Genomic DNA, 14,530 nt, shown 5'->3' on the forward strand with positions numbered 1-14,530 from the left:
ATCAGGCACTAAATTTTTATACTTCCTTTGTTTGGATCTTTACAATTAAAGGTCTAAAATACTACATATTTATATGTATGTATGTAGGTAGGTAGGTAGGTATGTGTATGCGTGTGTATATATATTTATACAAACTTATATTACATGTGTGTGTAATATAATTCTAGTTTAATGTTTTTATATTTCTTTTCTTTTTGTCACTAATTCCAACAAAAGGTTCTAAGTTGCTTAAAAACAATGCTGAAGTAAAACAGAATTAAAAGAAAACTGCAAAACAACAATTGCCTATTGCAGGGAAGGGACTTCTGATATCAGTATTCCCCAGAAAGCGTCTAGGGATTGATGGTGTAGTGGACCCCCTCTCTGAGGTAAGTAATTATTACATTTTGTTTTGGTTATTATTTGCAAGCTGCTTATAATCTCTTTTGTAACTGAATACATTTAAATTGCAGAAATAAAATTAAAAACATTAATATTGCACCACTGAAAATATGTCACTAATTTTTTAGTGGCAATGAGATTTTGCTGGATTGCAAATGGGATTGTTGCTCCTCTCTTCCTTGATCTAGTTTAAAATCCTCTATTTAATCATCTGTTGTTCTGAGACACCTTAGTAGCCAGTTTGTTTTTTATTCTCAAACATAGTTGGAAAGCATAACATATGAGAAAGTTTTCTGTGCCAAGTATTTTATGAATGCTAGTGGAATAAGTAGATCTTCTTAAAGGGGATGTGTGTAAATATAGCATCATGTACACTACATTATTCCCCAAGCTAAGAAAGGTAACAAGTTTTAGTCTTTTTCCTACCGCACAGTTGACAATGTGTTACCTTGATATCCAGGGAAGCAATTTCTTGCTGATTAGTGGTGGAGGCCAAGAAGTTGCTCATTTGGGCTTTCAAAGGGTCATCTACTTCCACGTCAATGTCATAACAGGCTGTTTTCTTTTGATCATTAGGGTCCACGCTAGACAAATCAAGACAGGAGGGTATGTTAAGGGGTGAGTATCCTTTCTTAGAGTTACGTCTTTACCACCACAATCAGACAGGTATAAGGATTAGATTCTCTCTTACATTACCACAGTAGCCTTCTAGAGAGGCAGTAAAAATCTGAAATGTAAGTTTTCCTTACACCAAATAGGATGTACAAATTTGAGCAGCTTGAGAGATTGTAATATTTGGATATGCATCATAAAATATTTTGTTTAAAATATGTAAACACTGCCTTTCCTGGGCTCCTGTGGTGGAACCCCTGGCTGAAGGAAAGGAGGCACTGATGGGGTACTTAAAAGACATTCCAGCTTAGAGTCCATTTGGGGGAAGAAACGCTCTCCCAAGGGAAGGCAGACTGTCTGATGAGACAATAGTATTGATTGGTGATCACCTATAAAAATATCTATTTGAACCTTTCTCATAGCTGTTCTAATTGCATTGACCTGATAGCTCAGGAGAATTTGCAAATGGAAAATGATTATAAAAAACTAGATAACAGGAAACAGAATTTCACAATCAGAATAAAATAAGACATTATTTAAAATTATCTGAATTAGAGAGACCTTGAAATTCAAAAGGTCACTAATAGAATAATAATTCAGATATAAATGAGGATAAATTTCTCCAAAGAAATGTTATGTAGATAAGCAGTGATATTATTCTAATTGTTCAGATTAAATACCTTCTCTATATTCAATTTATACAGAAGTACACCAATACTATTTCTAATTCACAAATAAGAACTCAGAAAGCATACAGCTTGTCAAAGACCCAGCGTAGAGGTAAGATTCCAGAAGGCTCTCCAAAGAGAAATTTTAATGAATCACATTTGGATATGTATATGGATACAGTCAGGTATCAACTGAGCGTGTAATTAGGTTGTTCCCTAATAATTTTAGGGAATCTAAAATCTTATAGTATCGATCTTACCTGATAATGTGATTGATAACAATGGGATCTGGATGTTGTAAGAGTCCTGCCAGTTTCATTGGAATCTCAGAAAATCTCATACGGCTGCAGTTGAAGATCTAAAATGAAGCAAGAAGACAAACCTTAGTAATTCCAAAGGAATAACATCTGGAGAAAAAGGTGGGCTCAAAATAAACCCATGGGACATTCTAATTGTAAGGATCGGATCTATAGTGTGATAAACACTAATGTACAGATAGATAGTCCTCGTCTTATGACCACAACTGAGCCCCAAATTTCTGTTGGTTAATGGCCAAAGGTGATCACATGACCTTGGGACACTGCAACCATCATAAAGGTGAGTCAGTTGCCAAGAGCATGAATTTTGATCATTTGACCAAGGGGATGCTGCAATGGTTGCAAGTGTGAAAAATGGTTATAAGTCACTTTTTTCAGTACCGTTGTAACTAAATGAACTGTTATAGGTTGAGGACTATCTGTACTGATTGTTTTTAATCTAAATACCCATGTGTGTACCTACTCATTGTGAATTACTGTTATTGTTTACAATCTGCCTGGCTGATTCGATCTTGCAAGATCGGTGCACTGGGTTCCTTCAATTAACAATGTCCTCTATCAGAACAGTATGTCTTCTCTATAGCAGTGCCTGTCCACTGGAATGATGTTCCCTGATCTGGACAGTTACACTCTTCTCGATTTAGAAGAGCCCTTCCCCCAGTGGGACCCCCTGCTTCATTTCCTTCCAATCTGCAATTCTTTCCACTTTGTATCTTTTTTCATCTTTTTTCTACCTTCTAATTGCTTTTCTTTGTTTTAATTGTTCTGAGCCAACCAGTCATTGGGCATTGGCTGCATGCATGTACAATAATGACAACTGCAATAATGTGAACTGAGTAACGAAATAGTGGACTTCCAATTTTTTTAAACAATATAGTTAAAACTTATCTGAAGAGATTCTGACAGTCTACTTTGTTAGTGTATTACCTCTTCAAGCTTGCAAGATTGACAATCTGCAATTTATTCTGCTTCCGTTATACTATTTTCAAATTAATGGTAGTGGCAATAGAACTAAGCAACAGATATGAACTTGAGAGGATATAATAGATACAAAATCAGGAATCAAGAAGCGGAATTTTGTGTGAACTGAAATTCTAGTTCCCAAACATGAAAACTGCTCAGCCCTCAGCTTCCATTTTTATTTCTTGAATATGGTTGCTAATACTTAATGTTCGTATAATGCCCATGTGCAAATAATCATATGCAACATAAGCAATACATACTCAATACTGATAGATTACAGACTATTGATCAGTTTGTGTTTAGGATTGATATGGAGTGAAGCTAAATTAAGCTGATTTGTGAAAAAACATCTTCATTTAATAAAATATCCTAAACAGCAAAGACATACTGACCTGACGAAAATAGCGGTTGCAATTGATATATTCTTTCTCATGACAGTCCTGAAGTTTGTTATATTTGATATAGAGCCATAGGGCCTGCATTATGCTGGCACGAGTCTGGGTGTGGACACCAAGCAAGCGAGCCAAACGTGGGTCTAGCTTGTATTGAGGAGGCTGAAATGACAATGTTGCCTAATTAACATATGTGCTGTCCTATCAATTTTGCAATCCCAATTTCCTTTTCAATTTTTAATGTTTTCTCTAAAAAATGAAATAAAGCATAACGTTTCTGATGAATAATATAGAGCAAGAGAAACACACAGGCTAGTATTAAATTTAACTTTAAGCTTCTTTAAAAGGAAATTAAATGCAACTTTATAGTTATCTTTATCAAATAAGTCACAATTTACAATGGAGAGCAACTTTAAAAAGAAAATTGTGAAATTCTGGTGGCAAACCCAAGTTGTACAGCTTTGCTCCAGGTAGAGAAACTGAATGTTTCAGATAATGAACTATTTAAAAAGCTGCCTATGGGCCAGGATCTGTTTATCTTCTTTCCAGTAAAGCAAGGGTTCCTAAGCCTTTTGCTACCATATCTCCCTTTAGTGTAATCTCAATATTCACACTTCCCTTAAATATCCAAAGACTAAAATAAATACAAATGAACAATGAGAACAATATAATGAAACTTTGGAAAAGTTGGCTTTATTGTAATAATAAATGGTTCTTTTCTGGACTCTAATTGCACTACCCCAAGAAGATAAATCTGGGAAATTTGAGAAATCCTGACTTTGCAATGGTAATTTGCCTTCTTACCTGATGATCCAGCATGAGAAGCAGAGTGCATTTTACATTCACATCACCAGGGCGCTTGACTTGAAAGCCATCTGTCTCTTGGGTTGTTGGCATCCGGTGCCACTAAGATAAAAAAGGTATAAGTAATAGAACTTTTTAGTGCAAAACAAGTGAAAACGACTCAATCTCCATACAGTATCTTACATGGTAATAATCAGGTTCCAGATTGCTAGCTTACTGCTTAGTTTTGTAGTAGGTGGAAATTAGAAATTTGAATCTTCTGCCATAATTAAGAAGAAATATCCTTAGTTACGTCAAAATATAGTTAAGGTAATAGCCTTCTCCATCGATTCTTCTGTATTCCATATATCTGTCAATTTCTGGTAGATGCACCATTTTGGGGGAGGGGGCAAAGCCTACACCTGGACTGTAAGTAAAACACACTGAAAAATGCACAATCGAGAGTTGGTGGGATCATGAAGATTCTAGTCAACATGAAAGGAATCCTAATTCTAATTTGCCTATGGCAGTGGTGGCGAACCTATGGCACGGGTGCCAGAGGCGGCACTCAGAGCCCTCTCTGTGGGCATGCACGCTGTCGCCCCAGTCCTAGGCCTTCAGCTGGGTTTTATAAAACCTTTTCGCTTTAGGCCTCTGCCGCCGTGTGCAAAAAAAAAAAAAAGGTTCAATCAATTTCAACTTCTCGCGGGGAAAAAAAGATCTTGCAAAGTTGGAATTGATTGATTGAACTTTTTAGTCCCATCCAGTTTGCTGTTACCACCACAGCCACTCCCACCCAATGGGCTACACCCACCCGGCATTCAACGATGCATAAGTGGGTTTTGGGCTGCAATTTGGGCACTCAGTCTCTAAAAGGTTCGCCATCACTGGCCTACGATATTGACTAAATCTTCGTTAAGCAATTTTTATAATCAGCTTGAATAAACTATGAAATTAAATTCTTTCAAACTATTGTGCTAAATTTACTAAAGACAAACCCATGCAATAAATTAATCAACACTACTTCAAATTCAACGAGCACAACAAAAAAGAAAAAAAGGTGGGTGGAAATTATAAACAGAACAAATTCAAAAACCTTTGGCCTAACAGTGTAAAAGAGAAACTTTGAATATAAAATTAGCAAACTCCTTATGTCAATTTCTTAGCCATGGATCTAAGTTTAATATGAAATTGTAAATGCTGTGAGCTGTCTATTTTACACTATATATATACACCAAAATACCTACCTCCACCAGGTGATTGTCTGGTCCATATAATTCTTTGTCTAATTCAATAACCAAGCTCTTGAAAAAGGATGAAAATTTTCTCTTCTGTTTACTTGGCTATGACAGAAAGACAAATGAGAAAGTGAGCTTTACCATTCTCACAATCACTTTAGAAGAGGCCCCCAACCTTCATGGCTTGGTGGCCTGGATAGGGAGAGACGGCAACTGGGCCACAGGTGGACCAGGGCATGAATGCATGCAGCCCTTACATAAAAGGAGGGTCAGCTAGACTTATGCGAGCAGCAGGCCGGTGCAGATGTGTGCGAGTGCATTCTGGCTTGCCACTCATGCAAGTGGAGCTGCACGTGCATGTGCACACTCTCCAGCCCGTCACTGTAGTGGGCCATGGCTAGGGGTTGTGGATCCCCGCTTTAGAAAACGCACTTGTCAAAAACACTTCATTAAGTGAGGGATAAGTAAATAATATCACCTTTATTATACTATTATACCAATTATGCAACACTTATTACCATTGCAATCCATATACTCTGGGCAGTAAGGAGCAGTAAATAAAGGAACAGTTTGATCTAATATTTAAGGAACTGGAGTGAGCAAATTGAAGTTCTAATTCTGCTTTCGCATGGAAGCTATCTGTGTGACTGGCGCAGTTAGCTTCTCTCAGCCTTAGGAAAAAAACTATGGCAAACCACTTCAGAAAATCTTGCCAACAAAACTGGACCTGTCCAACCAGTAACCAGGAGTCAATAATGACTCAAAGGCACAAATATATGTATTTTGGGTAAGGCTGCAAATAAAAAAATAAAGAATAGTTATTATTGTTATTTTGCCTAAAAGTTAACTCTTCTATTATATTCTTCAAGAATGAGAGATCATTTGAGCATTTAAATTACATATATTAAGCTAGATCCCAAGAATTCTAATTTAATTGGACATTGCAGTAAGCAGAAACTGAACTAGGCTAGCCTTTGGTCTAGCAACACCCTTAAACATAAATTACTACTCAAAGAGGAAAAACACACATAATGTCTTTGGTATATGCAAATTAAGAAAGGATTAGTCAACAGCTAAATGAAGCAATAGTTAGCTGCCTGATGCAAGATCTGTTTAATGGGTGGATAGGAAGCAGGGCAGTTATCCAGAGGAAACACACATTTGTCATTTTCTATCTGTCACAAGGTTACCTCTTAACAAAGAAATTTCATGCTTACATCATCAAGAAGTTTGCCTTCCACACGAAGTTCCCACGAGGCTATACGCTCACCACCCTCAGACTCCTCTTTGCCAGGAGTAAAAGTATTAGAGATGTAAATGCGCAGCTTCCGCTTTTGCTGAAAATTTAGAGAAAAACATTAACTGCAAATAGCAAAGAAATCATCATACATGCACATAACAAATCTACAAACCAGTTTTATGGTTTTGACCTTTCTCCAAGATAACTTAAAACAGCAAAACTAGTCACAATGGTGGATTCAGATTGCCCCTAAAAGAGTTTTAGCTGATCCTCTCTCTCTACCGTCAAAGGTTTCTTGATTGCCTCTTGGATTTCCATTCTTTTGCGGGCAATTGTCTGGTCCAGCTTGCGTTCAAAAGCCAGTAAGTCCATGTAAGCCTGAGACTCGGGGACTAGTTCACGAATCTACAGAAAAAGAATGGATTATTAGATAGTTATCTAATAAATGCTGTCACAATTTCTAGTGCTTTTTAAAAAAATAAATGTTAGGTGAATATCAATTTATTGTTCAGGATTGTGGTCTTCCAGGATACAGACAGGGTTTCCCTATTTTTTTCTGTCACTGGGAAAAAAACAATGTAACTTTTCCCTAATTTAGAAAAGAGTAAATGTACATCAACCTGAAAGATGATTGTGAACATAAGCAGCACAGAAATCTCTTTCTAAATTAAAAGTGATTTAATAATTTGTTAGGCTAGTCAATAGAATGTAACACATGCCAGACCCTCAGAAGTAACTATTATCCACACAGGAAGATTTGACAAAAGGTAAATAAAATTTCATAGTAAGATCATTTAGTTTCTGTGAAAGACAATCAGCAGCAAATATTTTATTCTAGAAAGAGATGGATGATTGATAGTCTCAAAGTCTGCAATATTTCTCTCCATTTGGATCAAATGTGCTCATTGTCCTAACTTTTTATCTTTAATGCCCAATAATGCTTCCACAAAATGAGAACTTACCCTCTGTGGCAGGATTTTGTCAGCCATCTTTCGCCTTTTCAATCTACAAGAATTGTACATAAAATAATAAATAAAAGACCCTTGTAGAAAATTCATTTTCATTTTCTACAAATAGACTGAATAGACTGCAATCTATTCAATCTGTCCCAGAAAATAATATAATCCCAAACGTTCTCCCCAACATTTAAGTGAAGATAGAGAACCTATGACCTTCCAGAAACTTCTAAATTATTTTAGTAGTTTAGTCAATAAGGTGATAGCTGCTAGAGCATGTAGTTCAATGAACCCTGGAGGCCCTCAGATGTACCACCTAATTTTTCTAAATTAGGAATTTCCAGACTTTTCAGTATCACAATATCTTATCTCAGTAAGGTCCTTTAAACAAAAAAATTAATTCATAATTAAAAAATGAACATACAATTTTGATAAATATTTTGTTTTTAATTAAAGATAAATTGTTTTTTTAAAACAAAAAGGTTAGATGTAAATATTTAACATTATAAATGGTAGAAATAAATCAAATTTAATGTAAAGGTGCTACTGCATTTTATTTACAAATTGGAAATTCCAAATTTGAAAGACAGAAGTGAATAATGCAGATTTCAAGACTAGACTAGACTAGACTAGAGCAGCCCCCTAGTCCAGCCCCCTGCTCAAGCAGGAGAACCTGTATCATTTCAGGCAAGTGATTGTCTATTCTCTTCTTTAAAATCTCCAGTGATGGAACGCCCACAATTTCTGAAGGAAAGCTGTTCCACTGGTTAATTCTCCTCACTGTTAGGAAGTTTTTCCTTAATTCCAGGTTGCTTATCTCAGTTTTCAACCATTGTTTCTTGTCCTGCCCTCTGGTATTTTGGAGAATAATTTCTTTGGGGCAGCCCCTCAAGTACTGGAATACTACTATCGTATCACCCCTATTTCTTCTTTTTTTTAGACTACCCAAACCCAAGTCCTGCAGCCATTCTTCGTATGTTTTAGTCTCTAGGCCTTTGATCATCCTAGTTGCTCTTCTCTGGTTTTTTTTCCAAAGTCTCAACATCTTTTTGTATATGGTGACCAAAGTTGGTTGCAGTATTCCAGATGTGGTCTTACTAAGGTTTTATAAAGTGGTATTAATATTTCATATGATCTTGATTCTATGCCTCTGTTTATACAGCCCAGTGCTGCACATTGCCAGCTCATAGTCAAGTGATCGTCCACTAGGACTCCAAGGTCCCTCTCACAGTTAATGTTTTTGAGCCAGGTCTCATCTAATCGGTACTTATACCTTTCATTTTTCCTGCCTAAATGTAAAACTTTGCTTTTCTCCACATTAAAATTCATTTTCCTGGATAGGGCCCATTGTTCAAGTTTGTCAAGATGTCTTTGGATCTTGAGCTTGTCTTCTGGGGTGTTGGCTATTCCTGCCAGTTTAATGTCATCTGCAAATTTGATGAGTTCCCCTTCTATTCCCTCATCTAAGTCATTTATGAAGATATTGAAGAGTACTGGGCCTAAGATAGAGCCTTTGGTGCCCCACTGCTTACTTCTCTCCATGTGGATGTAACACCATTGAGAACTACTTGTTGAGTACAGTTTGTCATCCAGTTACAAATCCATTTGGTGATGATGTTGTCTAATCCACATTTTTCTAGCTTACCAAGAAGTAAGTTGTGGTCTACTTTGTCAAATGCCTTACTGAATCTAACTATACTATGTCCACAGCATTACGCTGGTCTACTAGTTTATTCATTTTGTAAAAGAATCAAATAAGGTTGGTTTGGCATGATCTGCTTTTAACAAACCTGTGCTGGCTACTAGTTATAACTTTATTTGCTTCTAGTTGTTTGCAGATCTGTTTTTTTATTATTATCTTTTCCAGGATCTTTCCAGGTATTGATGTTAGACTGATTGGTCTGCAGTTTCCTGGGTTTCCCCCCCCCCTTTCTTGAAGTTGGGAACCACATCAGCCCTTTTCCAATCCTCAGATATTTCCCCGTTGCTCCAAGATTTTTGAAAGATATGGTACAATGGTTCTGAGATAACATCTGCCAGTTCCTTCAGAACTCTGGGATGTAATCTGTCAGGTCTCGGTAATTTATATTCATTAAGGTCACATAGATGTTCTCTTACCATTTTCTTGCTTATTTTAATTTTTATTTCTAGTTTGTCTTTTACAGTAGTTTTTTTGGGTACATTGGGCTATAATTTCTTTTGTGTGATGACTGATGGAAAGAATGAGTTAAGCAGCTCTGCTTTCTCCCTACTGCTTGTTACTTTCCTTGCCATCTTCTCTCTTTAGTGGACCTACTGTTTCCTTGGTTTTTTTCTTGTTATTAATATGTTGAAAGAAACTTTTTTATTGTCCTTGATTTCTGTTGCAAGTCTTTGTTCATTGTGAGCCTTTGCTTTCCTGACTTCATCTTTGCATGTTCTGGCTGTCTGCTGATAATCAGCCTTAGTTATCTGTCCCTCTTTCCAATCTTTGTACTTGTTCTTTTTGTCTTTCAGTTTGTCAGAGAAACTTTGTGTAGCCATGCTGGTTTCTTCTTGAATTTCTTGTTTTTCTTTTTCAGTGGTATTGTGCTGGACTGGGCTTTTATGATTGCATTTTTCAGCGTTTCCCATGCTTCTTGAGTTGTTTTCCCCTTTAGGATTTTAATCCATGGAATCTTTCCTAGGTTCTCTCTGAGTTTGTTAAAATCAGCTCTTTTAAAGTTTAAGACATTGGTTGGATTATTTTCTATTGCTTGTGTTTGCATTATATTGAATTCCAATATGATGTGGTCACTTTCACCCAAAGTTCCGGCAACTTCGACTCCCTCTATCACTTCTTCTCTATTAGTAAGAATTGGTTCCAGTATAGCTTTACTTCTAGTTCCCTTCTCTACCTTTTGGATGGCAAAGTTGTCGGCTAGACTGATTAGGAATCTAAGACTTAAGTATGACAATGGACTGCCCACAGCAGCAGCTGAGAGAAGTGTGGTGGACCAGTAGTCGCTGAGAACAGAATGGCAGACCAGCTACGCAACAGCTAAGCAGAGCAGAATACCCAGATTAACACTTCATATCTGAAAACCACAGCAGTGAACAAGCAACTAAACAGTAAAAAGGCAGGGAGGAAAAGGATAAGTACAAAACTTTCAAGGGAAAGAGTAGAGGGCTAAGGGTAAAGCATCTCCTAGAAAACAACCTGAGATTTTCAATAAAAATAAGTGCCTATCACTTTATAAAGGACCAAGAACTTTTCTAATTTTTTAAATTTAAAATCTCTAAATTTTTAAAAAATTCTTTTCAAATTTTTATTTTTTTCCAATTTTCAATTTCTTTTTTCAATTTTTCAATTCTTCAAATTTTTAATCTTTTTTAACTTTTAAATATTTTTCCATTTTCAGTTTTTTAAAAGTTTAATTTTTTAAATTTTAAATTTTCTTTTTTTCAATTAAAATATTGAAAAAAATTACTTATTTTAATTCTTTAGAAACTTAAATTCTTAACAATCGAAGAGAAAAAAATAGAAAAATCACAGAAAAAGAGACAGACACTTCAAAACAGAGAAGTTAGTTTCAAGACTGATAATAAAGGGCCAATAACTTTTGTAAACTTACAATTCACAAAAGTTGAAATAATTAATTTTTAGAAATTTTTAATTGTTTTAACAAACCAAAATAGTCATGGAAATAGAGACTAAAATTATAGTGACTTGCAAAATACATCATATGTTTGAGCTTATGACCACAGAAGACCCAAACTACGTATGTATTAAATGTAAATTATATGAATTACTAGAAGAAAAAGTAAAGGATCTAGAGGCAACTCTAGCCACTCTGAAACTTAATGAACAAAGCCAGAAATCTCAACCTAAACAAGAAGACTACACCAAAATTAAACACAATAGGGAGCAAACAGCTTCTAAAAAAATGAACCTAAAGAAAAAAACTGATACATCCAAATTGAACACAATCGGGAACAAACAGCTTCTATAAAAATGATCCTACATATGAACCTAAAGAGGAAGAGAAGAGAAGAAAACAACAACCAAAAGCAAAGCCCCTACTATCTATCCTAGCCCACTCCAATAAAGCCCCTCTGGAACTGAACAATCACTTTCATAGCTTCCCCCTGGAAGAAATATGCAGACACCTATAAAAGAGCAGTCATCAAGTTTCTAGAAAGAGGCAAAACCTAGCATTCCTGTGATAGGAAGAATAGTATCCCAGACTTCCCTAGGGAAAAAAAGGTGAATATTGGTGATAGAAGATTCAATTCTTAGGGGAACAGAAACTATAGTCTGCAGACCACAGTCAATCTAGGGAGGTATGTTGTCTCCCTGGAGCAAAAGATGTAACTGAGAATCTTATTAAAATAATCAACTTCATGGATTACTACCCCTTTCTTCTCCTACATGTAGGGACCAATGATACAACAATGAATCTGAAAACAATAACAAAAGATTATAAATGGTCAGGGAAGAAAGTTAAAAAATGAGGAGAGCAGGTAGTGTTTTCATCTATACTTCCAACAAAAGGCCAAAATCCAATGAGGGAGCAAAGGATTATAGAAACAAACCACTGGCTTAAAAATTGGTATCATCAGAGAGCTTCAGTTTCCTAGACCATGGTCTGCATTAACTACAAGAAGGGCTCCTGGCAAGAGATAGACTGCACCTCACAAGTACTAGAAGGGGCGTTGTCTTACCTGAACACCTTTTCTCAGCATGATGATGGAGAATCCACGAATGGGTTTACTTCATCTTCTTGCCCAATAGACTAAGTCTGACAAAGTTGCCACACCTCCTGCTGGGCTAGTATACCCAGTTCCGACGAAGGCGAAGCAGCAGACGATAATCCGTCGCGTTGGCTTATCCTACCCTGGACACAGGACCTGACGGACACTAACGGGGTGAGTGTGGGTTCTCCATCAACATGCTGAGAAAAGGCATTCAGGTAAGACAATGCCCCTTCTCTGGCATGAGGATGGAGAATCCACGACATACCAAAGCTGTCCTGTCCCTATGGGAGGGAACCAGTCTGAGCCTGTGTCCCACTTGATGACACTACTTGCTGTAGCACCCTCCGGCCAAATGAGGCGTCCGCGGAGGCAAACTTGTTTAACTTGTAGTGCCTTATGAATGGGGAAGGCGAAGCCCAAGTTGCTGCCCTACAAATCTCATCAATGGGTGCCTGTGTTGCCCAAGCCGCTGATGTTGCAGCGCTGCGGGTGGAATGAACAATGATACGCTTGGAACTGGCAAGGAGTGGGATTGGTATGCCTTTGCAATGCAAGCCTTAATCCACCTGCCTATGGTTGATAATGAAACCCTCTGCCCCATGGAAGAGGGTTGAAAGGAAAGAAATAGCGCTTCTGACTTGCGAAAGGCTGAAGTCCGCTTGATGTACTGGCATGAAGCCCTACATTCGTCTAGAGTGTGCCATTGATGTTCAGAGTCGTGAGACGGATGAGGGCAGAAATCTGGTAGTATCACCTCCTGCGACCTGTGGAACAAGGTATTTACTTTGGAAACAAATGACGAGACCAATTGGAGGACCACCCTGTCACTGTGGAAAACACATAGGTCCTCCCTTACAGAGAGAGCTGCCAGTTCTGATATGCGTCTGGCTGACGTGACAGCTACTAGGAAGGCTACCTTCATGGACAAGAGCTGCAGTGTACAAGTCCTAAGGGGTTCAAATGGAGGTGAGGTAAGGGCCTGTAAGACTCGTGACAGGTCCCAAGAGAGATATCGATGTATCGCAGGTGATTTGGTGTTAGTTGCTCCCTTGATGAAGGAGCGCAACATGGGGTGATGAGCTAAGGAAGTAGAATTGTCGCATGCCAGCACCATTGACAGTGCTGCCACCTGCCTGCAGATGGTATTGGGCGCTAAGCCCTTGCTGAGTCCCTCCAACAAATATTTTAGGATCCTCGGGATGGTGATGGACGAGAGATCAAGCTGGTTCCTGGTGGACCAGAGACAAAAGTTTTTCCATGTGGAATTGTAGATCCTGTTTGTAGAGGGGTGTCTGGATGCTTGAATCATAGAGATTACTCCTGTCAAATAGGACTCCCAGGCCAGAAGTCGCCTCTCAAGTGCCAAGTGGTTAACTGGAGCCACTGGGGTTCTGATGCTGCAGTGCTCCCTGGCTGAGGGCAATGCAACCTGGAGGGATTCTCCACGGGGGGGGGAGAGATGGAAAGTCTCACAAGGTCAGCAAACCACGGTCGTTTCGGCCAATGTGGAGCAACAACCAGTATGACCTCTGCCAGTTCCTGCAGTATCTTGCAGATGACTGCCGGGATCAGAGGGAGAGGGGGAAAGGCATATAACAGTTCTATGGGCCATGGACTGCGGAGGGCGTCCACCCTCTTTGCTCCTGGAGAAGGGAACTGGGAGAAGAATCTCGGGAGCTGGGAATTCACTGGAGAGGCGAACAAATCCAGTATCGGGTGACCAAACCTCTCCGCTATCTCCGAGAATAGTTTGGGATGCAGGCGCCACTTGGAGTGGTCCACTGCTGAGCTGCTTAAGGAGTCCGCCTGCTGGTTTGCCTCTCCTGAGATGTGCTCCACTCTGAGGAAGGAGAGGTTGGTCTCTGCCCAAGATCCCAACAACTGGGCCTCGGTCATGAGGGACTTGGACTGGGTGCCCCCTTGCCGTTCACATGGGCTTTGGCTGCTACATTGTCTGTAAGGACTAGGATGTGTTGTCCCATCACCCTATGTTTGAAGCGACTTAGGGCAAGATGTATGGCTCTGAGCTCCAACTAGTTTATGTTATGCTTCAGGTCCAGCTGGGACCACCGACGCTGAACCAACTGTGATTGCAGATAAGCCCCCCAGCCGAACAAACTGGCATTGGTGTCAGAGTGAGCCGGGCCAGCTCCTTGAAAAATGAGGCTCTGGCTACCACTGGGGAGGTCCACCAGCGAAGGGATTTCAGTGTGAGGTGGGACCTTGACTTTCTGATTGGAGGAGCTGGTGTCCAGTCTCTGAAA

General features: G+C 38.6%; 1 protein-coding gene across 1 annotated transcript in view; it reads right to left on the minus strand.

Annotated features, from left to right (window-relative positions):
- The window catches only part of SMARCD2 (SWI/SNF related, matrix associated, actin dependent regulator of chromatin, subfamily d, member 2), an 85,836-nt gene that overhangs the window by 2,967 nt on the left and 68,339 nt on the right, over window positions 1-14,530 (minus strand). Inside the window, exons 3-10 of the mRNA XM_039361234.1 lie at window positions 7,557-7,599; window positions 6,877-6,999; window positions 6,572-6,691; window positions 5,364-5,459; window positions 4,138-4,239; window positions 3,334-3,495; window positions 1,922-2,019; window positions 830-965 (exon numbers count right to left, since the gene is read on the minus strand). Of these exons, the coding sequence (XP_039217168.1) occupies window positions 830-965; window positions 1,922-2,019; window positions 3,334-3,495; window positions 4,138-4,239; window positions 5,364-5,459; window positions 6,572-6,691; window positions 6,877-6,999; window positions 7,557-7,599 (880 nt within the window). The remainder of the gene's footprint in view (window positions 1-829; window positions 966-1,921; window positions 2,020-3,333; window positions 3,496-4,137; window positions 4,240-5,363; window positions 5,460-6,571; window positions 6,692-6,876; window positions 7,000-7,556; window positions 7,600-14,530) is intronic.

Source organism: Crotalus tigris, unplaced genomic scaffold, assembly GCF_016545835.1.
Source record: "Crotalus tigris isolate CLP2741 ecotype Arizona unplaced genomic scaffold, ASM1654583v1 scf7180000019221.656610, whole genome shotgun sequence".
Classification (NCBI taxonomy): domain Eukaryota; kingdom Metazoa; phylum Chordata; class Lepidosauria; order Squamata; family Viperidae; genus Crotalus; species Crotalus tigris.